General features: G+C 53.2%; 1 protein-coding gene and 1 long non-coding RNA gene across 2 annotated transcripts; one reads left to right on the forward strand and one right to left on the reverse strand.

Moving 5' to 3' along the window:
* Positions 1–147: 147 nt before the first annotated feature.
* Mxra7 (matrix remodeling associated 7) lies at positions 148–24,710 on the forward strand. The gene is made up of 4 exons (XM_052195792.1): positions 148–497; positions 11,601–11,658; positions 15,936–16,029; positions 23,323–24,710. Exons 1-4 carry the CDS (start codon positions 216–218, stop codon positions 23,435–23,437), a joined length of 549 nt encoding a protein of 182 aa, XP_052051752.1. The 5' UTR covers positions 148–215; the 3' UTR covers positions 23,438–24,710.
* LOC127694278 (uncharacterized) lies at positions 11,655–19,804 on the reverse strand. The gene is made up of 3 exons (XR_007979820.1): positions 19,529–19,804; positions 12,091–12,224; positions 11,655–11,739 (listed from the first exon to the last, which is right to left on the reverse strand). It is a non-coding gene; the product is annotated as an uncharacterized LOC127694278 (long non-coding RNA).
* Positions 24,711–25,189: the final 479 nt, after the last annotated feature.

Here is a 25,189-nt window from a genome sequence, read left to right on the forward strand (position 1 = left end):
TGAGCCTTTCACCCCACCCAGCAAGCCTGAACTGAGATGGTACCCCAGAGCATCAAGCAGCTTTTCGGCGCCTCCCAAGGTCCGAACTCAGAACCACCCTGAGGGCGCTAGGGGCGTGGCCTCGACGAAGCTCCGCCCCTGGGCATGGCCTAGCGGCGGGGCGCGGCGGGCTCCCTCGGGGTCCGGGCTGGCGGACAGTAGGCGGTCACGGCGCGATGGAGTCGCCGCTCGAATTGCTGGCCGCGCTCCCCGCGCTGGTCACGGCGCTGGCGCTGCTGCTCGCCTGGCTGCTGCTGCGGCGTGGAGCGGCCCCCGCCCCAGCCCCGGCTCCGGCCCCGGAGAGCACCACCCCGGCCGAGGCCCCCGGGGCTCCCGCGCCGCCGGAGCCTCCCGAGCCCTGCTCCCCGGAGCCCGCACCGGCGGGGCCGTGCCAGTCCGAGCGCGTGGCGGAGCCGGGGGAGTCCGAGGCGGAGGAGCCAGCGGCCGAGGGGAGACAGGTACGCACCGAGGTCGCCGTGGGGTCCCCGGGAGGGCATCTACGAGCCTGCTTGCCAGACCCTAGGAAGGGCCGAGCCAGTGGCCGGCAGGAAAGGAGGAGGGTTCCTGCTGCTGGGACTCTCCATCCTCCCCCAAAGTGCCTCCGAGTGCCTTGCTTTGGAGCTGGCCTTCCCTCCTCCCCACCCTGGCCCTCCCGGGCCTCTAAAGGCCCTTGACACTCTGCCCTGCACCCTCCTCTTGTCCCGCTTCTGCTCACCCTTGCCTAAATCCACGAACACGTGTCCTACTTCAAGGTCTGAATTGGAGTTAGCTCACTCTTGACAACACAGTACTTTGGGGTGGGATGTGCAGGAAGAGAAGTTGCCTGTCTTTTAGGTCAACTTGAATCCAGATTCCAGAGTCGATGTGGGCGTTTTGTGAGGCTGGACGGACAGGACTGAGAGGAAGCGCTTACTGGGACCATGTTATTGTAGTTTTCAAACTGCTTGTAGGCGTTGAGACCCCCTCGGTGCCCACCCCCTGCGTGTCCGATGAGCCCAGCTTATATGAAACAAAAGGTGCAAGAAGAGGCTCTGGTTATCGCAGCTGATACCCGAAACTACCTTTCCCACCCCCTAGGAGCCGGCCATCAGCTGACCTGTCTTCAGGGTACCTACCCGTCATGTGCTTAGTCTCTAAGATGCATCTTTGTAGATTGGATCCGTGCTTGCCCAGAATGTTGGGATGTCACATTGCCAGGTCAGGTCACCCGCTCTGGTCTCTGATCAGATTTCAATACTTTGTTCTTCTTGGATAGCAGGACAACTAGCATAGTGGAAGCCGTGGGCTTGCCGCTTGGGTGTATCTGCAGTCGCCGGATACAATGGTTTACCCTGGAGTGAAGCTCTTGGGACAGGAGAGGCGGCGTTGAGACTGGGCTCAGGCCTTTCTCTGTGCTGAGTCTGCCAGACTCCCCACTAGCAGGCTCTTTGCTTGACAAGTGGGTGACTAATTGTGTCGTTAGAGTGGCTTCTAACTAGCCCGGAATAGGAGAACTATTGTGTTCAACCCAGGGAGAATGGAGGACTGCTGGAAGCCCACAGACCTGGAATGAGGAGGGCCAGGTGGGTTTGGGATTCCTCTCAGGCACCTCCCTTCTCCGCCCCCACCCCCCCCCCCCCGTTGTCGCTATCACCCCTGTTTCAAATCGTCACCTATCGCTCAGCAGCAGATTCTAGACCAAAGTCCAAGGTGTCTTTAAGCAGGGCACAGCCCTAACTTGATCCTTTGGAGTAGAGGAATTTCTTAAGGGACTGTCTACAAGGTGTTTCTTCACACCCATCCTCAAATGGGGTCATAGTGTTGAAACAGGGACCTTCGGTAATTTACCCAAGTGGGTACTTTGGATTTCTTTGTTTGTGTGTTTGTTTTGGTTGGTTGGTCGGTTGGTTGGTTGGTTGACTGAGACAGATTCTTGATATGTATATAGCTTGGGCTGACCTGGAACCTACTATGTATTCAAGGTTGACCTCAAGCTCAAAATCCTCCTGCCTCAGCTTCTCAAAGCCTGTGGTTTAAGCTGAGTGAGACTGGAGACTCTTGCCTTTATTCTAAGCACTCAGGAGACAGAGAAGAACAGATCTCTGTGAGTTCCAGTCCAGCTTGGTCTACATAATGAGACTCCACATCCCCAAAGAACAGAACAAAGCAAACTCCTAGGATCACAGGATGCTTTGAAGAACAAGGTACCACGCAGGGAGTTCAAGACGGCAGCTGGGCTGTAGAGAGGGAATCCACCCAACAGGATAGCAGTTTCAACACGGGAGCATCTCCTGTGCGCATGCTCCAACTCTCTCCACTCCTGCTCTAAATGTCGAGTGGACAGAGTCCCGGAAGAGGGACTGAGACATACAGGTGTCTTTGTGTCTCTTCCACGCTTTCTGTAGTGGGTTCAGTGCTAGAAGTAGCTGCTTAGAAATTGTCTTGAAATAGACTCAGGCATTTCCAAGTGTTTCCAGGGCTTTCTTCTGATGATCATACAGTTGGGAAGAGTGCTCCCCCACCAGCCCGAGGGGAAGATAACTCCAGTTGGGACAGAAAGCTGCAGCTGGGTGATGCCCTCAGAGAAGGCCTTCTTTGTGGTCCCCAAGTGAAAGACAGCAGCCGGGGATAGGGGACCACCCTACCTGCTGTTAGTATAGAAGCCTGAAAGGCTCGACACCCCGTCCCCCTCCAACCACGCCCCCCCCCCCCCCAGCCCACAACCTCAATCTCCTTTTCATTTTCCAACAGCTTCCTTCCCCGGTGAGGCCTGGGCAGCCGGGGCAGCTGCAGCCTCTGACTCACAAAGCTGATTATTGAAAAGGGTCAGGGAGGCAGCCTTCAGCTGCTGCTGTAGATGGCTTGGGTAGCATCCGCTCCTGCAGGCTGGGTGCCCTGAAGGCTGGGACCAGGTGGTGCGCAGAGGCAGTTAGACTGAGGCCCTGAGTGGAGGAGACTCAACGCTTGGGGGTGGGGGCCAGGCCGCCTTCCTCCTCACTCCCTGGCATGTTCCAGCCTGGGCTGGGGGAGTCCGAGCACACGGATTATTATTACAGTGTGCTTTCATCCCTCTGGGGGCAGGGGGATTACTTGAGGCCTGCAGTGCAGGAAGCTTGGTAAGCACACCTAACTCCCACAGGGACCTATGCGGCCACAGGGTCCAGACGAAAGCTGGGCCTTCTTAAAGCCACGGATAGATAGATAGATGATAGATAGATAGATAGATAGATAGATAGATAGATGATAGATAGATAGATAGATAGATGATAGATAGGAACAGAGGCTTTCTATTTATTTATTTAATTTTTTAGATGTATAGATGTATATGAGCACACTGTAGCTGTCAGACACACCAGAAGAGGACATCAGATCCCAAATGGTTGTGAGCCACCATGTGGTTGCTGGGATTTGAACTCAGGACCTTTGGAAGAGCAGTCAGTGCTCTTAACCTCAGTCAGGTTATGTCAGTGCTGAGACATCTCTCCAGCCCCAGAGCTATCTATCTATCTATCTATCTATCTATCTATCTATCTATCTATCTATCTATCTTTCTATCTATCTATCTATCTATCTATCTATCTATCTATCTATCTATCTATCTATCTTTGTATTTCTAGACCAGGTTTCATATCCCTGGATGTCCTGGAACTCACTCTGTAGACCAGGCTGGCCTCATAGAGATCTGCCTGCCTCTGCCTCCTGAGTGCTGGGATTAAAGGCATGTGGCGGCCGCCGCCACCACCGCCACCACCACCACCGCCACCACCACCACCACCGCCACCACCGCCACCACCACCACCACCACCTACCTGGCCTGGGATCTTGAACTCTTGTTCCTCCTGCTTCCAACTCTCACATGTTGGGATTACAGACGTGCACCATCACATATACTATACCAAATACTGGGGAGGGGGTTGTTGTTGCTATTTATTTGGTTTTTCCAGACAGGGTTTCTCTGTGTAGCCCTGGCTACCTGGAATGCGCTCTGTAGACCAGGCTGGCCCCAGACTCACAGAGATTTGCCTACCTCTGCCTCCCATGTGCTGGGATTATAGGTCTCTATCACCCCCTCCACGCGCCAAATAGTGGATTTTTAAAACTTATTGTTTTATGTGTGTTTTGCCTGTATAGTACAGCAGCCAGAAGGCAGCGTCAGCTCTCCCCCGAGAACTGGAGTTTCAGAGGGTTGTGAGCCACCCAGTGGGTGCCAGCAACAGAACCCTACAGAAGCAGCAAATGCTGGGTCTGCTGAGCTGTCTCTTCAATCCTAGAAATTATTTTCTTTAATTTTATGTATACGTGTGTGCGCCTGACTGTATGTCTGCAGGCCATGTGCATGTAAGGGGCCTCCAGAGGTCAAGAGAGGGGTCAGATGCCCTGGAACGAGGGTTCCAGAGGATTCTGAGGTGCCGCATGTGGACTGAGAATTGAACCACCTTCTGGAAGAGTCGTCAGTGCTCTTACCCATTAAGCCATCTCTCCAGCGTCATAGAAACTAAAGGCACCTGTCACCACACCCTCCCCTAAGCAGCACTCACCCTTTGCTTAACAGCGGGTAGCGGACTGCCTGAGTGGGCCAGCAGCCTGGCGCAGTGGGTCAAGGTGTGTGCCGCCAAGCCTGATGACCTAGGGTCTCTATGGTAGAAAGAGAGAACCAGTTCCCGCAGGTGGTTGTCCTCTGACTGCCACTTGTGTGACATGGCATGCGTGCACACTCACACTCACACACACACATAAACACACACATACACACACTAAAAAATTAAATTTTTTTTTACATTTAAAATTATTATTTTAAACGTACGATTGCTTCACCTGCAAGTATGAACCTGGTACCTATGCACTGTCTGTACCCGGTGCCCTCAGAGGTCAGAAGAGGGCATTGGACCTCTGGAACTGGGTAGATTGTGAGCCATCATGTGGGTGCTGAAAACGGAACCCAGGTTCTCGGCGGGAGCAGCCAGTGTTCTTAACCTCTGAGCCATCTCTCCAGGCTCTAACATTTTCTTAAAAAAAAAAAAAAAAAAAGCAGAGGCTGAAGAACACTCAACCATGGACAAGGAGGAGCTCCGGAGTAGTTTTCTCCTGTGTAAGTTCTTAGTTTTTGAGAACTCAGAGTCTGGAGATAAATCTGAAAGCATAGAAATGCCTCCTCCAGTCCTGTCGGCTGCTGGTCTGCAGCAAGCCTCGCTCTGGGCCAGACTGCCCACGTCTCCCACTCCTGGGGAATCCAAAACTGGCCTACCCTCAGCCGAGAGGCCTTGAGGAGATTTTAGAAGCCGCCCACCTGTTGTTCCCGTGTGCGACGAGCCTGTGTCAGCAAGTGCTGTAGGCCCACCCTCCTGTTACAGTCCGCTTACCAAAGCCATCCAGCTTGGTTTCCTGAATGAATGACAACGTTCTCCAGCCTTCTCGGGTCTGACTTCCTCAATCGCCTCTTGACTTTCTTCTCTGTCTTAAATCTGTTTATTCTGAAACGTGGCGGGTTGGACTTCAGCCCAGCATCTGCCCCAGGGTTTGGGTAGAGTGCTGTTGGTGTCCCACGGGGCTTTTGTGTGTTTCTTTCTTTCTGGTTTTATGAAGCTGGTCTCCTCTAAACCCTGTCATGAGAGTGCTGCCCCAAACTGTTCATCTGAAGGGATTGAGTCTGTCTTGCCTCTTCTCATTTGAGTGAGAGTTTGTTTAAGGCTGGCAAGTGTGCCCTTGCCTGGCTGTGTGCTTAGAGGCTGGGATGGAATTTTGGGACTGGATGTCTGAACCGGTTAGAGGTTGGGGTATGGATGCTAAGCCATTAAACAGATGAGTTGATTTCCCTTTCTCTCTCTCTCTCCCTCTCTCTCTCTTTCTCTGTCTGCCCCCCCCCACCGCCGCCTTCATTCCCCTCTGGCCCCCACCTTCCCTGCATAGGCTAGCCCCTTACCCATGTTCTCATGCTTGGAATCTGTCCTTTCCCAGTCCCTGTCCTCCCTCCCCCTATTGGAAGGTTCGTGTCTATAATGTCAACTGGAGGGCTTAAGGGTCCTCTCCACCACTGCTGTTCTGTGGAGCACTCAGACCACCACTGTCCTGGTGACAGCCACGTCCACTCAGGCAGCCTTCTCCTATCTCCTGTGGTCACCCATCTTCCTCAGGTGTCTGTCATAGCCTCTCCCACCCCCCACCCCCATGGCTCCTCCTCCTCACTGCTCTCTACTGAAGCCCAGGTCTTCTTGCCAGTCCTCTTTTCTCTGCCCCACCCCCAAGTCTCCTTGCCTGTCTCCCAGGGCCAACTCCCAAAGGACCAGCCCCCTGTCGTCTCGCTGGCTGCTGTTCCATGCTGGGCTCTTGCAGGCTGCCCGGTAACCTTTGCCCAGGCTCCTGCTGCCCGCTTGCCCTAGGCTGCCCAGCTCTACCACCTCTGGGCTCGCCTTTCAGAACCCAGAGACCACCCCCAACTTCCTTGCTTGAAACCCTCTGCAGCTTCTGCAGGAGGGTAGACCGTCATCACAGTGCTCACTGTTCCCACTGCCTGCCTGGTATGCCGGCCTTCTGTTATAAGACATCTTTATAAAAGCCGTGCTCATATCCTGTCACCGTGCCCTTGACCGCAGTAGCGGATGTAAATCACCCTTCTCCCTCCCTCCCTCCCTCCCTCCCTCCCTCTCTCTCTCTCTCTCTCTCTCTCTCTCTCTCTCTCTCTCTCTCTCTCTCTCTCTATGCATCATCCTGTTTGGCTCTCCTCAGAGCACTTAACCAGCATGAGGTCATCTTTTATTTTTGAGCACATTGTGTGTGCAGAGGAAATGTCTACACACAGGAATGAGAAAAGGCCTTCGCCCACGACGTCCCCCACCCCTTCCCCACTCCCAGGACAGGTCCACCACACCACACAGCAGGCACCCATGAGGTCTTAAAGATAAAGGCCGTGTAAAACCCACAAAAAGCCAAACAAAAACTTGCTGCTAGTTCTTCTCCAAAGGCAGGCTCAGTCTCCTTGTCTCTAACCTCAGTGGGAGAAAAGCATCTTCCTTCTCTCCCTGCCTGTGGCCTAGCTGGCATCCCCCTGCTGCAGAGCCTACTCCTGCCCCCTCACCCCAGCCCCCAGGTAAGGGAGGGAGCTCCCCAGTGTGAGAGTTGCTCCAGCAGAAACTGGCATACGTTTTACACTGGGCTCTGCCCATATGATCTGTGGGTTCTGCTGTCTGCTGAAGTCCAAAGTACTTTTCTCACTCTTTGGCCTGACAGAGGGCTCCTTGTGCAAAGCCAAAGGGGGCTGCGCCATACAGGGAAGCCCTCTTACTGTCCTGGAGTCCCAGGATCCAAAACAGCTCTGAGCCAGGCGGTGGTGGTGGTGCACACCTTTAATCGCAGCACTTGGGAGGCAGAGGCAGGCAGATTTCTGAGTTTGAGGCCAGCCTGGTCTGCAGAGTGAGTTCTAGGACAGCCAGGGCTACACAGAGAAACCCTGTCTCGAAACAAACAAACAAACAAACAACAACAACAACAAAACCAAATCCAAAACAGCTCTCAGCTGTCAGACCCTGTCATCTGGGGGACCTCTGGCCAGACTGAGGGAGTCAAGGGACCCAGGAGTGAATGACAAGGAACAGATCACAGACCCTAAAGATGGTGTACCTAGCTGGTGCCACATGCCTTTAATCCAAGTGCTTGGGAGGCAGAGGCAGGAGGATGGAAGTTTAGTGTCAGCCACAGCAAGTTCGAGGCCAGGCTGCACTACCTGTCTCAAAAATAAACTAAGTAAAAAAACATGTTTTCAGGGTTTTTTTGTTTCCTTGTTTTGATTTTAAAGACGGCTCCCTGGTTGAGAGCACTGGCTTCTCTTCCAGAGGACCTGGGTTTGATTCTCAGCACCCACGTGGCGGCTGACATCTGTCTGTCTGTAACCCTACTTCCAGGGGAATCCAGTGTTTTCCTCTGACTCTCTGTGGCACTGGGCATGACTGTGGTGCCAGACACCCACACACGTAAAACAAAGAAGACAGACTGTAGTCCAAAGGATTGCCTAATGTGTTCTCAAAGTAAGAAGAATTACAAGAGAATAGGCCCAGGGTCTCAGGGAGGCCTGAGCAGGCCAGCAGAAAATGGAGAACACGGTGACTCTCAGGGAGTGAGGGGAAACGTGGGAGTCTGGCTGGAGTCGTGTCTGAGGCTGTGATGCGGGTGTCGGGCTGTTGCCCAGAAGATCTGGAAGGGCTTAGAGTGCCAGCTCTAAGGGATGGTTCAGTTTCTTTGCCCTAACGAGTGTATCTTTTCATCAGTGGCAAGAGTAAGTAGACTTAGGGGTCTGGAGAGATGGCTCAGTGGTTAAGAACACTGACTGCTCTTCCGAAGGCCCTGAGTTCAAATCCCAGCAACCCCATGGTGGCTCACAACCATCTATAATGAGATCTGACGCCCTCTTCTGGAGTGTCTGAAGACAGCTACAGTGTACTTACATATAATAAATAAATCTTAAAAAAAAAAAGAGTAGACTTAGTGAGTGGGGTCCAGTGTCCCCCCCCCCCCCCCCAGAAGCATTGTCCAGAGACAGGGAGGCGGCCCGACTGATCTGCTGGAAGCTTTGTGGAGAAGGGCTCCAGGTTTGAACTGGCTGGCACTAGCCAGCTCTGCTTCCCAACCGTACTGCCGTCCCGCCACCATTCAAAGATGAAAACTGAGCCTTCTGTTAGAGGGAGAGATCTGCGGGCACCCCACACCCCCACCTGTCTCACTTTTTATCCAGGAAAAAACCCCTGAAGAGTTGGGACCAGCTAGCCGGGCGTGGTGGCGCACACCTTTAGTCCAGCACTTAGGAGGCAGAGGCAGGCCAACATCTGAGTTCAAGGCCAGCCTGGTCTACAGAGCTAGTTCCAGGATAGACAAGGCTACACAGAAAGGCCCTGTCTCCTCCCCCTATTTTCCCCCCAAAAAGAGTTGGAATCAGACTGGGGTCCCCTGCCAGGTAGAGCTGTCATAATCTAAGCCAGTCCAGATGCGCTTCACACCTGGGTCCCTGCGGATCATTTGGTAGGTTCCATCTTTTGGGGCAGCAGATATGTACATATATGCACACAGATACACACAGACACACACACATACAGACACACACAGAGACACACACACACAGAGATACACAGACACACATATACATACACACATACAGACACATACACACAGACAGACACAGACACACAGACACACACAGAAACACAGACACACACAGAAACACAGACACATACACACACACACACACACACACACACACACACACACACTTACACACTTTGCATTGCTCTAATCGGCCAGAAGCCTGCCTGACCCATCCTCTGCAGCACCGTCTGCCTGGGTCTTTGGGGATGCTAATTGGAGACTTTCTGTCTCTCCCTGCCTCTGGAAGAAGCTAACCTGGAACATTATCTCAGAACACAGGCAGTTCAAACAGAGTGTCCCTCCCGTTATACCTCGCCAAGGCTCAACGGGATGATCGGCATTTGCTTTGTTTTGTTTAGAAAGCTCGAAGGTTTATTTAGTACACTGCAGAGAGCAGCAGGCAGGGCAGCCTCAGAACCGCCTGTGAGGTGATTGGCTTTGAGCCACAGTCAGGCCTGCTGGGAGAGCAGCCAGGGTGGCATCAGCCGGTGTTACAGCGTCTAGTTTCCCCCAGGTTGGTTCACTGTCACCGGAAGCCTTTTGTATGGGCCTGCCAGGGTTGCTGTAGTAAAATGCCGTGGGCTGGGGGCCTGAGTAGCCGCAGTCTCTTTTCTCAAAGCTCTACAGTCCAAAGTCCAAGCATCTCTCCTGGAGTCTCTCCCTGGTGCACATGAGATCTTTTGTGTGTGCTGTGTCTCTCTGTGTGTGTCTGATAAGGACAATGGACCTTGGATTAACACTCATCCTAGAGACCAGTCAGATAGCTCACTGGGTAGGAGCCTGCACATGTGTGAGGACCTGAGTTTGAATCCCCAGGGCCCATGGAAAAACAATGTGTACACATATACCTATAACTCTAAAACTGAAGGAGTCAGAGGCAGGAGGATCACTGGGGTGTAATGGCTGACAGCCTAGCTCCGGGTTCAGTGACTCAGTCTGAAGGGAGCAAAGCAGAGAGTGATGGGGCACAGCACCTGACAAGCTTCATTGGCCACACACACACACACACACACACACACACACACACACACACACACACACGCCTCCTCTCTGTTCCCTGCGCGGTATACATGCCTGGTGACTGTGGACTGGTTGACATTTTGGAGATCATGTTAGCCCACTGAATCCAGCTGAAGGATGCTGATGTCCCTGCCAGTCTCTACTGCTGTTGTAGAAAAGTCCCACATGGGTGTTTCCAGTCTAGACAACAAACCCTTTGGAATGAGTCCCCTGCATCAACAGGGCTGTCTCCCTTTTCAACCCACTCACCTCCCCTAGACATGAAGATACTTTGATGTGCAAAACCTGAGAGGTGTCTGGTCCCCCAGGACACAGCCTTGCCAGTGCTGGGCTGTATGGTTTCTACATCACGAGGCACCAAGTCTACAAGCTGCTAAGTAGTGGGTGCTGGCCCCATATCCTGAGGAGCTCAAGGCCCCAGAAGTCTCCGCTTGGGACCCACTACCATAGGGCTTGTGAAAGCTATATTTCCAGGCTCAGCCTGCTGTTCTGTTGTGGAGCCTCCTTCTGCAGAGGCTGGCTGCTTCTTGGGGTATTTGGAGCACCCCAGACCCACACTAGTGTTTGTCTCTACTGCAGACAGCTCGCTTCCACCCATGCCCGCCCCGTCAAACCTCAAGTTTCCACACTGGCCTGCTAGGCTTCCAAGCCAGATGCTCGGGCCTCTCTTCGCCTGCCCACGCCCTCGCCCTCCAGTCCCACATAGCTAGCCGGTCACATGTCTCTCTCATCCTCAAGCATTCCTGAAGTTGGAGTCACTCCTTCCTTCCACCAAGGCCATCCCAGGACGGGATGCCTCTCTCCAGCCATCTGTTTATTGAATCCATGTGTGGGAGCGACCAGGAGAAGGGGGCGGAGTTCCAGCTTGGAGAAAATGGTCACTAAGCTGACTGGAGGTGGAAAATGATGTTGGAAGAAGCAAGGAAAGGCTGCCATCTTGGAATAGCTGGGCTGTTGAGTGGCCTCAGCTCTAGGTAGTGTATCCAGCCTTCTCAGTGCCTCGGTTTAATTACTTACCAAAATGGTACCTGGGGCTTGAGAGATGGTTTCCTGATTAAGAGCACTGGCTCCTCTTCCAGAGGACCTGGGTTCAATTCTCAGCAATCTCATTGTGGCCCACAACTTCTAGACTCCAGTTCTAGGGGATCCAACACCCTCACACAGACATAAACACAGGCAAAACACCAATACATGTAAAATAAAAATAAATCATTTTTTAAAAGGTACTTAAAAATGCCTGGATAGGCACTACCTGGGAACAGACAGATTTGAGGGCTTGGGGTACCCAGAGTCCCCCACTGCCACCGCCTCCTCCTCACCCCTGAGTTGGCCCTGACATCCAGGTTCCTCTACGGCAGCTGGGCCTGCCCACATTGGGCCTCAGAGATGTCTCAGCTGGGTAGGCAGCACTGACCTCTGCCGTTGTCCTTCAGGATGAAGACTCAGACAGTGAGATGGGGCCACCCACGGAAGAAGCTGAGGATGAAGATGGTGAGCCGCACCCTCTCTCCCTCCTGGGCTGCCATCTTTGTCTCCACCCGGGCCAGTCTTGGGGCAGTGGGATCTGAGAACCTGGGGATCAAGTGGGTGGGAGGATGGGGCGATGGGATGATGAGACCAAGGCTGCTCCCCCTTCCTTCCCCCTCCCCTCAATCCCCTCCCCTTCCCCTCCCTGCCCATCCTCACCTCCTTGCCCAACTTCCTCTCCTCCTCCCCTCTTCTCCCTCTTCCCTCCCCTCCCCCCTCCTCTCCTCTCTCTTCCTCTCCTCCCTCCATTCCTTGTTTGAACTTCTGTTCCTTGCTTTTCTGTCTGTGATGTAAGCATCTTTGGGTGCAGGAGGATCCCCCCTGCCCCCCTTAGAGGTAAAAAGCTCCCTGGCTTTCCCTGGCTGCTGGGTGTCTTCTCCCCTCTCCCAGCCACACCTGTCTTTCTGTTGTCTGTCTCTGGTACATCATGTTGAGGGGCCCTCCAGGAGATGGGGCTGCTTCTCCAGAGCCCCGGGTGGCTCGGATGGGGAACCACAGGAGCACATGGAACCAAGAGGCCCCAGTGTGTTCTAGACAGACAGACAGACAGAAGACAGACAGGCTGACTGGCTGGCTGATCTGTCACATTTTATTTCCTTCAAAGAGAAACTGGAGCAAAACAAACAAACAAACAAAAAAAGGAAAAAAAAAAAACCAGAAAAATTAATATTTATTAGATCAGTACAGCTAGAGCCTAGAGATAGTTCTTTTTTCCTTTTTTCTTTTCTTTCTTTCTTTTTTTTTTTTAAAGCAGAACTGGCTGCAGCTTTAAGCCAGTGGCTGGCAGGATCCATGAGAAGCGGAGGGTTCAGCAATGTGGTAACCGAGGCTCCTGTGGGTGACAACAGCTACAGGGCCCAGAAAGTCCCTAGGCTGCAGAGGAGAGCAGGGCTGTGGCTTTCTGTTGGTGTAGCCCTTAGGCACAGGCAGTGGTAGGTGGGGATGTCTACCCCTGACCAGCCAGGCCCTAGCTTTCTGCTCCTGGATCACTCTGCTCCTGGAGGAAGGAGTTAACAGTAGCTGTGGCCCACGAGTCTATCTATTCCTGTTGGCCTGGGGACCAAAGTCCTCCTGGTGACTGGAGCATGCAGAAGGGAAGTTGAAACTGGGCGCAAACAATGCAGGCGCACCTACAGACCACCATTCCTAACCCAGCTGACAGTCACACACACAAGCCCTGTGCCCAGCCCCAGGCCCGCCTGCTCCTGAGTCCACCCTCTCATCTGAGTGTTGTCCTTGGACAGCCTCCATCATGACACTCCTGGCCTCCCATTTATAACCAGGCAGAGGGGAGGAAGGCCGGCGGGCTCAGCTGTTAGAACGGAGCAAGCCTGCCCACCAGCCCCCCTGCAATAAGCAGTTCAGCCTCCCAGGCTAATTGATTAGTGCTGCTAAAATGACTTCCCCAAGTGACTTGATGCCTGGAGAAGGAAGCCCAGCCCCGCCCCGCCCCTACATACTCCCCTGGGACTCTCACACCCGGCCCTCTGGCTCTAACTAAATTGGATTGGGCCCACCGAGTGTGATTGAGTTAAAGCCTGCCTTAGTTGGGGCAGCTGTCCTGGCAGGCTGGAAAAGCATCAGGCTAATCAGACCCGTCCCATAAACCAGAACCCAGGCGTGCACCAAGCCGGTGGAACCTTTTATGTTTATTTTTCTTTCTTTCTTTCTTTTTTTTTTCTGGAACAGCAGCCGGGGCACCCGGATGTTGAAGTTCATTGGTTTTGTCAGCCCTGCCTGCTTCTGGGTCCGACGTGGGGGTTGTTTGCAATCTCAAGCAGCCAGCGCCAGTTGTTTTCCCTGGCATGCAGGATATTCAGGGATCTGGGATAAACAAAGACCTCAGTATGAAGGCTGCAGCCCCAGGGCAGCAGACTGCAGTTGCTCAGGGAGGCTCCCCCGATCTCCGGCCTTTTCTGTCCACACCCTGGACTTGAAAAGCTCTTGGTTCCTAGGAACTAGACCAGAGGGTGAGGGCTGTCCTGGGCTATGCTTATTAGCCTGGCTAGGCTTAAGACTGGCGTGCCAGGGAGCTGCAGAGGAGAGCAGAGGGTTTCCGAGAAGGCAAAGAGCTTCAGGTCCCCAGAGCCGCAGCCTCATCCCAGCAAGAGCCCCGACAGCCCTGCAAACCCCAACCGATCAATATGCCTCCGACCCCCTCACCCATAGTCAGCTTGGTGTCCCGTATCCTCTGTAGAGTTGGCCTGAAACTTGATGTGGACCAGGCTGGCCTGGAACTCACAGAGACCTGCCTCTTCCCGTCCTGAAGTGCTGGGACTAAAAATGAACAGATGCTACCACACCTGCCCCAGCAGCGCTCTTTCAGCCCCATACCCGACGTCATTCCCCTCCCCTCCACCCTTGTAAGGGACCAGCTGCTGACTTGAGTCTTCATTAACTGTCCACTTGATTTCTGGTCACCGTAGCACCAGAGCACCTAGAACTGTGCTCTCTAAATGCGGGATGACTTAGGAGCAAAGCAGGTCCTTGTAAAAAGCAGAGATTGCTTCTCAAGGAAGGCCTCGGGCCCTGGGCAGCTGTCGAGGTAGGACCCCAGTCCTCCTTAGTGAAGCTTGGTGAGGGGACAGTGTGGCTCTGTAGAATGTTTGGGTCCAAGTTCACCTTTGGAACCTCCTTCCCTTCGGTGAGGAGAGCATCCCAATCCCAGCGGCATTTCTTCCTTCTTGGCAGCATCTATATATCTGAAGACGTGCGTGCGTGCGTGCGTGCGTGCGTGCGTGAGTGGGGTGGCCTGACCTGCTGTGGAGGTGTCTCAGACTCTCAGGGAGGCAGTAGAAAGTTCTAGAATAGCGGCGTCACTGGCTGTAGCCATCCCCAGCCGGTCTACCTTGACGGGCATTAGATAGAAGCCGGCCAGCCTGCCCACCCTCCTCAGTCTCAGATACAGGTTGGATTAAGGGACACTGAAGGCTTTGCTTCCAAGCAGATTATCATCACATCAGGACGCCCCACTTTTCCACGCATGCCCTGCCATGCCTGCTGGGGCGCTGTGTCGCATGCCCTGGCCTTCCTCCGCTCCCCTCCTCCTGTCCTCCTAATAGCCTGCAGGGCTGGAGGCTGCTGCTCTCAGACGCTGGCAGTCCGCCAAGCCTGATCATTTGTGTATCCCACCACTGGCCCGTGTATGCCTTCCATTGCTGATAACCCGGGGGAAGGATGGAGACACTGCGTCCCTCTGTCCCAAGCCTAGGAGAAGAAAAGGAAGGTCTGAGACCCTGGGGTCCAGTGTGAATGGTATCTGCTATTGGTCGTGTCAGCATAGACTTGGGTTGGGGGAAGCCCTGCAGGCAAACAGCCGGACTGTGGATGCAGACAGGCAGACAGCTCTGGGCTGGCTTAACCTGGCCTGCGGAGGGAATGCCCTCTGGAAGATGGAGCAGCAGAGGTTGGCTTCTCTCTGGCTGTCTCAGTTCCACCTGTGCCCCCCTTAAAGACCAAGGCGTAAGACACCATAGGGGTTTATAGAAGTATAGAGTGAGCCTGGGGTCAGGTGCTGGGGTGAGAACATGACGTCACTGTGTGTGTGTGTGTGTGTGTGTGGTGCCTCCAGGGTTCAGGCTGCTACTAGGACTAAGCATGTAGCTTGTTGGCCTCTTTTCCCCTTTCTTTGTTTCTTTGTTTCTTTTTGGTTTGGTTTGGTTGTTTTAAGGGTCGTTTATCCAAAAAAAAAAAGCCGGGGCGGTGGTGGTGCACGCCTGTAATCCCAGCACTCTGGGAGGCAGAGGCAGGGGGATTTCTGAGTTTGAGGCCAGCCTGGTCTACAGAGTGAGTTCCAGGACAGCCAGGGCTACACAGAGAAACCCTGTCTCGAAAAAAACAGATCCAAAAAAAAAAAAAAAAGGGTCGTTTGTTTGTTTTTGAGACAGGGTTGCTTTGTGTATTTCTGGCTGTGCTGGAACTCTGTAGACCAAGCTGGCCTCGAACTCAGAGATTCACCTGCCTCTGCCCCCTGAGTGCTGGGACTCCAGAGACAGGTGACAATCCCTTCTGGCTTCTTTTTTTTTCCATCTACCAACTGAGCTAGGTTGCTGGATGATTTCTTTGAAAATTAATGAAGGGAGAGGGTGCAGTTCAAGGAAAGTCGCATGCCTAGCATATACAAGGCCGTGAGTTCAATCCCCAGCTACAGACACAGGGAAAGGGGATACTGCTAAGCCCTGAGAGGGCCGCCTCCCCCACCCCCACCCCGCCATCAGTAACCGTATTTACTGTCCCCACAGGAGAAGCCTTCTCCTTTAAGTACAGCCCTGGGCAGCTGAGGGGAAGCCAGTACAAGAAGATGATGACCAAAGAAGAACTGGAGGAGGAACAGAGGTAGGCCGGCTTCTCGAACTCTAATGGAAGGGTCAAGTGGGGTGGGACTCCCGCAAGCCCCGCCCACTAAGCCCTCTTCCCTTATTTATTTATTTATTTATTTATTTATTTATTTATTTATTTATTGTTGGGAAATGGGGGCCGGTGCGTCTTTTCTCATCCTGGGAATATTCAGCCAGCTTCAACCAAGGGAAGAAGCTCCCCAGGGAGGCAGCAGGGAGGGAAGGAGGGTGCGAGAGGAGAGGAGAGGAGAGGAGAGGAGAGGAGAGGAGAGGAGAGGAGAGGAGAGGAGAGGAGAGTCTATTTCTTGTATTCTCTCTGCCCGAAGCCTCCCCGACCTGGAAAACAAAGAGCGAGATGCCAGGAAAGGCCCCGAGCAGCCTCACTGCTCACTTATGCGTAGAGTCCCTGACAAAACCAATTTGTCACTTGAGGACAGAGCGGGATTCTTGGTGCTCATCCATCTGGCGGCCTCCCTCCTCCCGGCCCCCACCCGCCCCCACCCACCATGTCATTTTCTATCTGTTCCGCTCGCTCGCTCTCTCGCTCTGCGCAGCGCCGCTCAGCTCTGCGCAGCTCTGCTCTGCGCAGCTGTACGGTTTCTGGCTTCTGGGACCAGGCTGTTCTCCCCTCAACCGCCAGGGCCCCCAGGATGTCCATCAACTTCCTCTCGATGTTTTGTCTGGACTGCATGGGTGGCTGAGGGGTGCTCAGAGGCAGTGGGGTGGCCAAAGTGACCACAGCCCAGCGTGTCCCCAACCCCGTGTGCACCTGCTGCCCTGCCCCCCCCCCCCAGCAGTGTGAGCAGAGCCCCTGCGTTATAGTGAAGTCTCGTTGAGAACAGCGCCATTTCCCAGAGGGGTCTGGTGGGGACGATTCATGAGGAGTAGAAGGCTGACCCACCAGCTCACCCCACCTCTCTAGGCTGCTCCAGGGCCACCGGCATCCCTCCAGTATCATAACTACCTGCTTACAAGATCCTGTCTCCCTATCAAGATGCTGAGTGTACCCTCTGGTGCAGAGGGATGTCAGTGTAGACACAGGCAGGAAGAAGCCCTTGCTATGGGAGCCCCACCCCCCACTCTTTGTGTGAGGACACTGCCTCTCCTTGTGACCCCATTTGCCACCTTTATATTTCAGGATTGAGCTGACCTCTGACCTCACCTCCCTGTAGCGAGTCCCCTAGTCCTGGGCCACAAATGTTCTTGCAAACCCTTGTGGTAAGGAGGTTGGTTTCCTAGACTAGCAGTGCTTCCTTACATTGTCTGCGATGTGTCCCCAACGCCACTGACGTGGTCTAAACCCGCCCTCCTCCACCACCTCCATAACCAATGAATGCATTTCATCTCCTCTGAGCCCATCTTGTTCTTCCTGTGCATGAGAACTCCCAGACACAAAAAGAACTTTTCCCCGGGGGAGGTTCCCTGAGGTCGGCAGACACAGGCACTAGTATACTTAAGGGAGGACCATCCTATGCGAGACTGAGGCTGCTATGGGGATGACCATATATCTTATGAGGTCCCGATGTGGCGAGAGGCAGTTGGCTGTACAGTGCAGGACAGAAACCGTGAGAAGGACAGTCCTCCCTCCCATGGTGCAAGACAGCCAGGGCTGTTGATCTTCAGAGCTGGGTCTGCAGACCAAGGCTGAGCCTCCTGCGGTCCACCCCCTGCTGGTGCTAATCCAGAGGACAGACCCAGTCATTTTCCTGATGCTGTTTTGGAATTCCCGGAGCCAGAGCTAAGGTGTTGCCATAGATCCAGCTGAGGCTGGGGAGGAGAGTGAGGGCGGGACACCCTGCCCTCTGAAAGGCTCCTGGGGGTGGGGCCTTGAGGCACCATGGCCCTGTTCTCTCCACTCAGGTTAATGCACTGTAAGCATTGAAGGGCTGTCATAGTAGGAGAACAGTTAGATCTCAAGCTTGGGGTCTGTCCCCTGTCAGAGCTGAGGCCAGGAAACGAAAAGGCAAAGTTGCTCCTGTGTCATTTTCAAAGACTCCTCACTGCCCGACGGCCTTCTTCTCCAAGTCTCTGGGAGTCTCCAGACTGGCTCGGCTGTTCTGTGAGCCTCAGAGGAGTCACGGAGCTGCCCCTGGGGTGAAGGAGTCCCTGACTCTCCCTCTGCACAGGGAAGTCCTCACTGCGTGCAGGAGGGGCTGGTAGAGGTCGCAGCAGGACCCAAGTTCATGCTCATCCCATTGCCCTACCCAGCATGCTCTCCGTGGCTCTCCCAAGCCCGCCCGCCTCACCCACGCCTGCTTGCTCCCCACCCCAACCCCCCCCTGCATGCAGGCCCAGCTGGAGGGGCATCCCCCGACCACCCCCCTGTGCCACGTCTGATGCTGGGGGTTGCAGAGGCTGCTCAGGTTGGCTTCACGCCCTTCTCTCTCTGGGTTTTGGAGAGAAGTCAGCTACGTGACAGATCTGACCCAACTGAACTTGGGGAACAGTCCTAGAACTGTGCCCTGAAAGATAGCTCAAGTGTAGAGCTGGTGAGGTGACTGACTCAACAAAGAAAGGTGTCTGCTGCCTGCGACCCTGCTGCCTGCAACCCTGCTGCCTGCGACCGTGCCTGAGCCTCAGACTAGTTCAATAAGAGGGGAAAACCACGTGGTAGGGGTTGTCCCCCGAGTTCCACAAGCACACAAAACAAATAAAAAACATAACAACAACGATGACAACAGTAATAATACCCATCCATGCTACCATCAAACTAGTGAACTACTCTCTCAAGCTGGCAGGGTGCCTGTCAGGCCTGTCCCTACCAGACTGCCTCTTTCTGCTCCTCCACTGATAAACAGGCAAGCACCTTGTTAGCAGGTAAACTGTCTCCCTCTCACCTTGAATCATTAGCTGGGCCTCCACAGCTGTGCCTAGAACCCAGCTCTGCCGAGGCTCCCTGACCTGTTCTCAGGCTTGATCCCAGGTCCTCAGGGAGAGGTGCTTAGGGGGCGGGGCGTCCCAAATGGGTCCCGCTACCTTCTCAATCCAGACTTTCTGCCCCCTGATCTGCTCAGACAGAAGACACCTGAGCTCAGGGCCTGGGAGGTGAGAAGGCAGGGACTGCTTACATCTCGGCTGCCCTGCACGCTGACCTTTTTGAATTCCCTCCGGGGGAGGGGGACATGCACACCCCTCCCCTACTCTCCACATTAGCTCTGTCCCTGCCGTGCTCTCCGAAGCATCTCTTGGGGGTGCCACCTCCCTCAGTGTGGCTGCGATCATTAGATGGCAGGCTGTTGCTTGCTCTCCCATTCCAAGAAGTCTGGCGGGCTTTGCTTCTTAGCAGGAGAACCCACCTGCTAGTCCCAGAGAGAAAGAGGAACCCAGCGTGTACTAAGCTGGTACTGACAAGCCAGGCCAGGCCCCTTACTGCTGTGGCTATCTGTCTGTAGGTCTGTTATCTTTTTGCTCATGGAGACAGACAGGACCCAAGCAGACGGTTTTGTATGGCATATTAGGGCAGTTAGGGAAGTGGGGACCCCCTCCCCCAGCCCTACCTTAAGTTCAGGCTCCTCCTGCATGCGTCTTAACAGCTGAAAGTATGCAACGACTCCAGCTTCCAGGAGAGGGCGCCAAAGGCACACAATCAGACCTCTGGCCTTCAGCGCGTTGTTCAGGCTTTTGGTCCTTGGGGGAACCTGCAGGGTTAGGTCCCGAGCCCTCACTGCAGATGAAGACCCAGGCAGCAGGAAGCGAAAATTACCTAAGGCAAGGCCTAGCAAACTCACTGAGCATCGTTTCTGTTTCACAGAAGCTGGAAGTGGCCAGCAACCACCTGACTGTGCGTGGGCGTGGGGGGGGGGACGGCATCGTGCAGAGTTGTGTCACCGCAACGTAGGAGGAACAAACTGCTCATCTAAGAAAGCAGCAGAGCCTACCATGGCCTCTGCAATTCCAAACATCCTCCTTCTCCTCCCTGTTGCCCACTCTCCTGTCCTGTCCTGTGCTGCCTCTAAAGTAAACGGAGCGACATACATGATCTTTCTCTCCCTGTTTCTCGTTGCAGAACTGAAGAATAATGAAGGTGTCCTTAGCCTCTTCCTGATGGCTTTCCTTCCTTTTGACATCCTAAAAGCTTGAGAGATTAAAAAAAAAAAAAAAGCTGCCCCTCCCCCCTGGGGAGGAGCCGATGCAGGCTGGGGTGGGGGAGGGTTGACCGCCCCCTCCTTGGGCTCCCCTGGGCCAGCAGGATCCTGGGAATGGCCTTGTCTCTGCCCTTCTCAAAGGTGTTTGTTTATAAGGAGGAAGCTTGACAACAGGGCTTGTGCTTTTCTTACCAGCCATGTTTGCTCCCCACACAGCCCTTCGTGCCCCTCCATACACACCCTGTTCCCACAATCCCTCTGTGTTTCTCACCGAAGCCAAACCACCACGTAGACAAAGGAAGTGAAGCCCACTGGTGCTCACTCGTGGTCGGCGTGGTCACCCAGAGATGGTCACCCCCGCCCACTCACACATGTGGGGCTGGGACACTGTCCTCTCTGTCCGGAATGATTTGTGCCAGGTACCAGCTTTAATAGGACCCCCCTGTGTGCACCCACCCACACCGCAGGAGTCTCGGGTCCAACCCTCCCAGTACTAAGAAGCCTTTCCAATAGTGTTCCGATCAGCTCAGCCTAGTCTCCGTTTTTGTTTGCAGAAGCAATAACAGTATTAGCTTCCAGTGGACTTCTGGATTGTGCATTTTCTAAGGTTTTCTTTTTCCTAGATGACGTAGAACCTCAGCAGATAATCGCTCCCCATTTGTCCCCAGGTTAGATTTTTTTAGAATTTTATATTTGACAGTATTTATAGCAGATGACTTGGAAGTCATAGACATGTTGGCGAAAATGTCTTTTTCTAAAGCACTAGGTTTTTTGAAGACTTCCCATTTAACAGAAGCCTGGGAAATGGCCAGCCTCGACTCCTACGATGCCTGTTCCTGGCGGTCTTCCCCTTGATAACTCGGGTTCAGGGCTTAGGGCTGACAGGAGGCAGAGCAGCCACAGAGACACACACACTGCCTTAGTTAGACACAGAGCCATCCGGCCAACACAGTCACACTCGCCTGTCCCTAAACAGCAATAGCCAAGTCCCTGCCTACACCAGGATGTCCTCCACATAGACTAGTGACTTCCTCTGGCTATAGTCAGCTAGGCTTGTGTGGAACCGGAGTGTGGCTTGTGGGCCACCGGCCCTCGCACTGCTGGCGGCCCGCCTCTCTGCGTCCAGTCCGTGTTCAGGCCAATAAACATTGAGTAGAGTATACTGGTTACTGTGTCTTTCTTCAGTTTGCTTTATGTGTTTTTTTTTAAAGAAATCTTTGGAAACAATAGGTGTAAAGTTTAGGTCTGTTCTCATTTTGATGTCTTTGACGATCCCAGCAGGGTACAGAGCCGTACGTCCACCTGATGAAAAATACACATCCCAGGGCTGGAGAGATGGCTCTTTGGCTAAGAGGATATGGATTCGGTTCCCAGAATCAAATGATGCTTCACAACCATCCATAGCTCTGGGCTCAGGGGATCCGGTTCCCTCTTCTGACCTCTGGGGGCATTAGGCAAACACATGTTACATATACATCCATGTATGTGAGACTCCCATACACATACAAATAAGTATAAATAAATAAATAAGTAAATAAGGCCACAGCCCTCTTGGTAGGGGGTAGTGGTAGAACCAGCTGTGAACGCAGTATCTGCAGGCAGATTTTATGTAGTGAATTCTAGGCTAGCAAAGTACATGGTTAATAATAATAATAATAATAATGTCCAGCATTATTTTATTATTATTATTATTATTATTATAAACACACAACCATCATGGCCACCAAAACCTTATAGACTTTCATTAAGGGACAGTGCTAACCATGCATCTGACAGTGATTTCGTCCATGGCTCTGGGGATGTCTCTCTGTTCACCTTACCTGTTCTTCATGTAGTAGGGTACAGAGTACAGCCTATATGCCTCCTCTGCCCCTTATAGCAGAACTGACGACAGACCTAGTTTGTCCAGACAAAGGAGAGTAGGAACTGGGACATTGGTACTCCAACTGCTAGATGTCACTGTAGACAGAAACGGTCTGTAGGGTTTGAGACCTGCCTGGTCTACATAGTGAGTTCCAGGATAGCCAGGGTATCATCAACAACGTGAGAACTGTAGCCTAAGACCTGACCATGAGGACCACCCCTCCAGACAGTGGGCAAAAGCTTTGCTGAGCCCTGCTCGGTTATGATGTAGCACAGCAGTAGCAGCTGTGGCCCCTGGAGGGCTGAGATCTGAGCTGCACCATGGCTCCAGTTGTCTCTAAGTCCCAAAGCAGTAGTGTGTCATGAAGGGACAGGAACTGCAGGATCCACGCTGACAGGGCACACACTGCTCCTGACTTCAGCTGCTCAGCCCACTCTCAATATTAGCGACGGGAGTCCTTCTGCACTGGTCAGACGGTGTGGCCGGGGTGTCACAAACCACAAGGCAGCCACGGAAACCATGCAGCCAACATGAGGCATCTGCATCCACACCTACTTTGTGCACATAAGGAAATACCCCTTTCTCTAGGCTGCAGAACCCAGGGGCTAGATTTATTTTAATTATTTAATTATTTTATGTATATGAGTATACTGTAGTTGTACTGATGATTGTGAACTATCATGTGGTTGCTGGGAATTTGAATTAAGGACTTCTGCTTGCTCTAGAAGCCTTAAAGATTTATTTATCGTTATATCTAAGTATACTGTATAGCTGTCTTCAGACACACCAGACGAGGGCGTCAGATCTCATTACAGATGTTGTGAGCCACCATGTAGTTGCTGGGATTTGAACTCAGGACCTTTGGAAGAGCAGTCAGTGCTCTTAACCTCTGAGCCATCTCTCTAGCCCCAGGGGCTAGATATTTAACCTACCCTGCCCATTACCCAGCACTCTGGCCTGCACATCTGTATGTGCACATCTGTATGCCTCCATTTCCTTCCCTTCATCCCTCTAAACCAAAGTTGCTCCTAACCTTTTTTTTTTCTCAGCACCTCAAGTCACTTAAGGACACAGGGAGGGGTCCTTCGTCCTGTCCCCACTGTGACATGAACATCAGCCCAGGCAGAAAGTGAGGCACGGTGGATCCCAGACCAGAGTTTCAGGGCTGAGCCTGTTAGTGTGTGCAAACCACCTCCCGCATTTGAAGTGGGGCTTACTCGGGAAAGCACAAGTAGTTAGGAAAGAGGAGAGTCTGCGCCTGGCTGCCAGCACGGGCCCTACCCGCCCCGCCCCTGCCCTGGGCCAGGGTCACCCTCCTCCTCTCATCCTCTCTTCTCAACAGAGTTCAGAAAGAACAGCTGGCCGCCATCTTCAAGCTCATGAAGGACAACAAGGACACCTTTGGCGAGATGTCGGATGGGGACATGCAGGAGCAACTCCGACTCTATGACATGTAGGCCTGTCACCCGGCAAGACGTGACCCAGGACATCCTGACGACCCTGAGGGACTTGGTCCGGGCAGTTGTGACTCTCAGACTGTCTTATAAAAACAGATAGCCCTATGTCATGTAAGGGTCGGCTTGGTCCCTGCAGTTTATATATCATGTCCGAGTCAGAGGAGTCAGCATCATTTCTTCAGAGGAGGAAACCCCTGATTCCCTCCGGCTTCAGCTTGCTGGTGAAGGTCCAGCCGTGTTGACAGACTCAGGGTGGGTGGGCCAGGAGAGATGATGAGGCTTGGTGTTTGGAGCCTAAGTGCTCCGTGTAGACAAAATACAGGATGCTATAGGGGGATAGCCATTATCTAGTAACACCACACTCTTCATTCTGCCCTAGGAGTATTTCTGGAAGCATCTTGCGTGTTGACTGAGGTAAATAGCAGGGGAACAATATTTTAGCAAAAGACTGAGTGAAAGGCTCAGCCGTCACCCTGGGGCAGAGCAAGGTGGTCTCTTCAGTACAGTCACACCTTGAGCTTGTTTGACACAGCAGGAGCCCTGCGAAGAGCACGTGTGTCCTAAGTTCAAGGCCCCTGAGTTCCGTCCCCAGCACCAGACGCCCTCCTCCCACACCCCACCCCAGCCCAAAAAGACGACGCGATCGGTCCCTTTGGTGAGACCAACAGCCTTTGGAGAATGAGAAACTACCAGAAGGCGGTCGAGAGAGCGTCCCGGGGTCCTTTAGAATAAGTGCCGAGGTAGACAGCTCAGGGACGATGGGGGTGGGGCCCACAGCAGCCCCTTCATGCCCACATTCACCCCACTTGTCAGCAAGTTCATAGCCTGAACAGACTGAATCAAGAGTATCCTAGGGACAGAAGGAAGAAAGTCTTTTTGCTTTTGTTTTTGTTTTTTGTTTGGTCTTTCTGAGACAGGGTTTCTCTGTGTAGCTCTGGCTGTCCTGGAACTCACTCTGTAGACCAGGCTGGCCTCAAAATCTGCCAGCCTCTGCCTCCGAAGAGCTGGGATTAAAGGCGTGCGCCACCACTGCCCGGCTAGCTTTTTTTTTTTTTTTTTTTTTTTTTTTTCTTTTTCCAGACAGGGTTTCTCTGGGTAGCCCTGGCTGTCCTGGAACTTGCTCTGTAGACCAGGCTGGTCTGGAACTCACAGAGATCCAACTGCATCTGCCTGCCAGTACTGGGATTAAAGCCTTGTGCCACCACTGCCTGGCCAGTGGGAAAGATCTTAAGGTCCGTTTTTATTTGCTAAAATAAAACTAAATTGATAGAGAGACGTAGCTTGAAGTATGGAGTCCAGAGTTAACTTTTAAAGATTTCTTTTGAACTCTGTGTGTGTCTCTGTGTGTGTGTGTGTGTCTATGTGTATGTGTCTGTCTGTCTGTCTGTCTCTCTTTCTCTGTGTGTGTGTGTGTATTGTGTGTATTGTGTGTGTGAGTGCAGGTGCCTGGAGAGAGGACTCCGCAGTAGAGGGTGCTTGCTTGTTACTCTTCCACAGGACCTCAGTGCAGTTCCCACAGCCCATGGTAGGCAGTCATAGCCTCCTGTTCCTCAGACTACAGAGCATAGGAACTTCCTCCTCTTTTGCCTCCACGGGTACCACCCTCATGTACACACTTGTGCACAAATGATGAAATAGATGTATCTGCAGACTCAGAGGCCTTCCTTAAACATTCGGGACATCACTGGTAAGACCGAACACAGAGCGTTCACTCCACCCCGTGAGCTGAAACCAAGAAGAAACCCTATTTCC

The sequence above is a fragment of the Apodemus sylvaticus genome, chromosome 10 (genome assembly GCF_947179515.1).
Source record: "Apodemus sylvaticus chromosome 10, mApoSyl1.1, whole genome shotgun sequence".
Lineage (NCBI taxonomy): Eukaryota > Metazoa > Chordata > Mammalia > Rodentia > Muridae > Apodemus > Apodemus sylvaticus.

What these genes read in the sequence shown, in the direction of transcription:
- Mxra7 (XM_052195792.1), top strand. Translation starts at nt 216, where the DNA reads ATGGAGTCGCCGCTCGAATTGCTGGCCGCGCTCCCCGCGCTGGTCACG. An exon ending in AGAAGCTGAGGATGAAGATG is followed by an intron (nt 11,659 to 15,935) that starts GTGAGCCGCACC and finishes CTGTCCCCACAG; the next exon opens with GAGAAGCCTTCTCCTTTAAG. An exon ending in GAACTGGAGGAGGAACAGAG is followed by an intron (nt 16,030 to 23,322) that starts GTAGGCCGGCTT and finishes TCTTCTCAACAG; the next exon opens with AGTTCAGAAAGAACAGCTGG.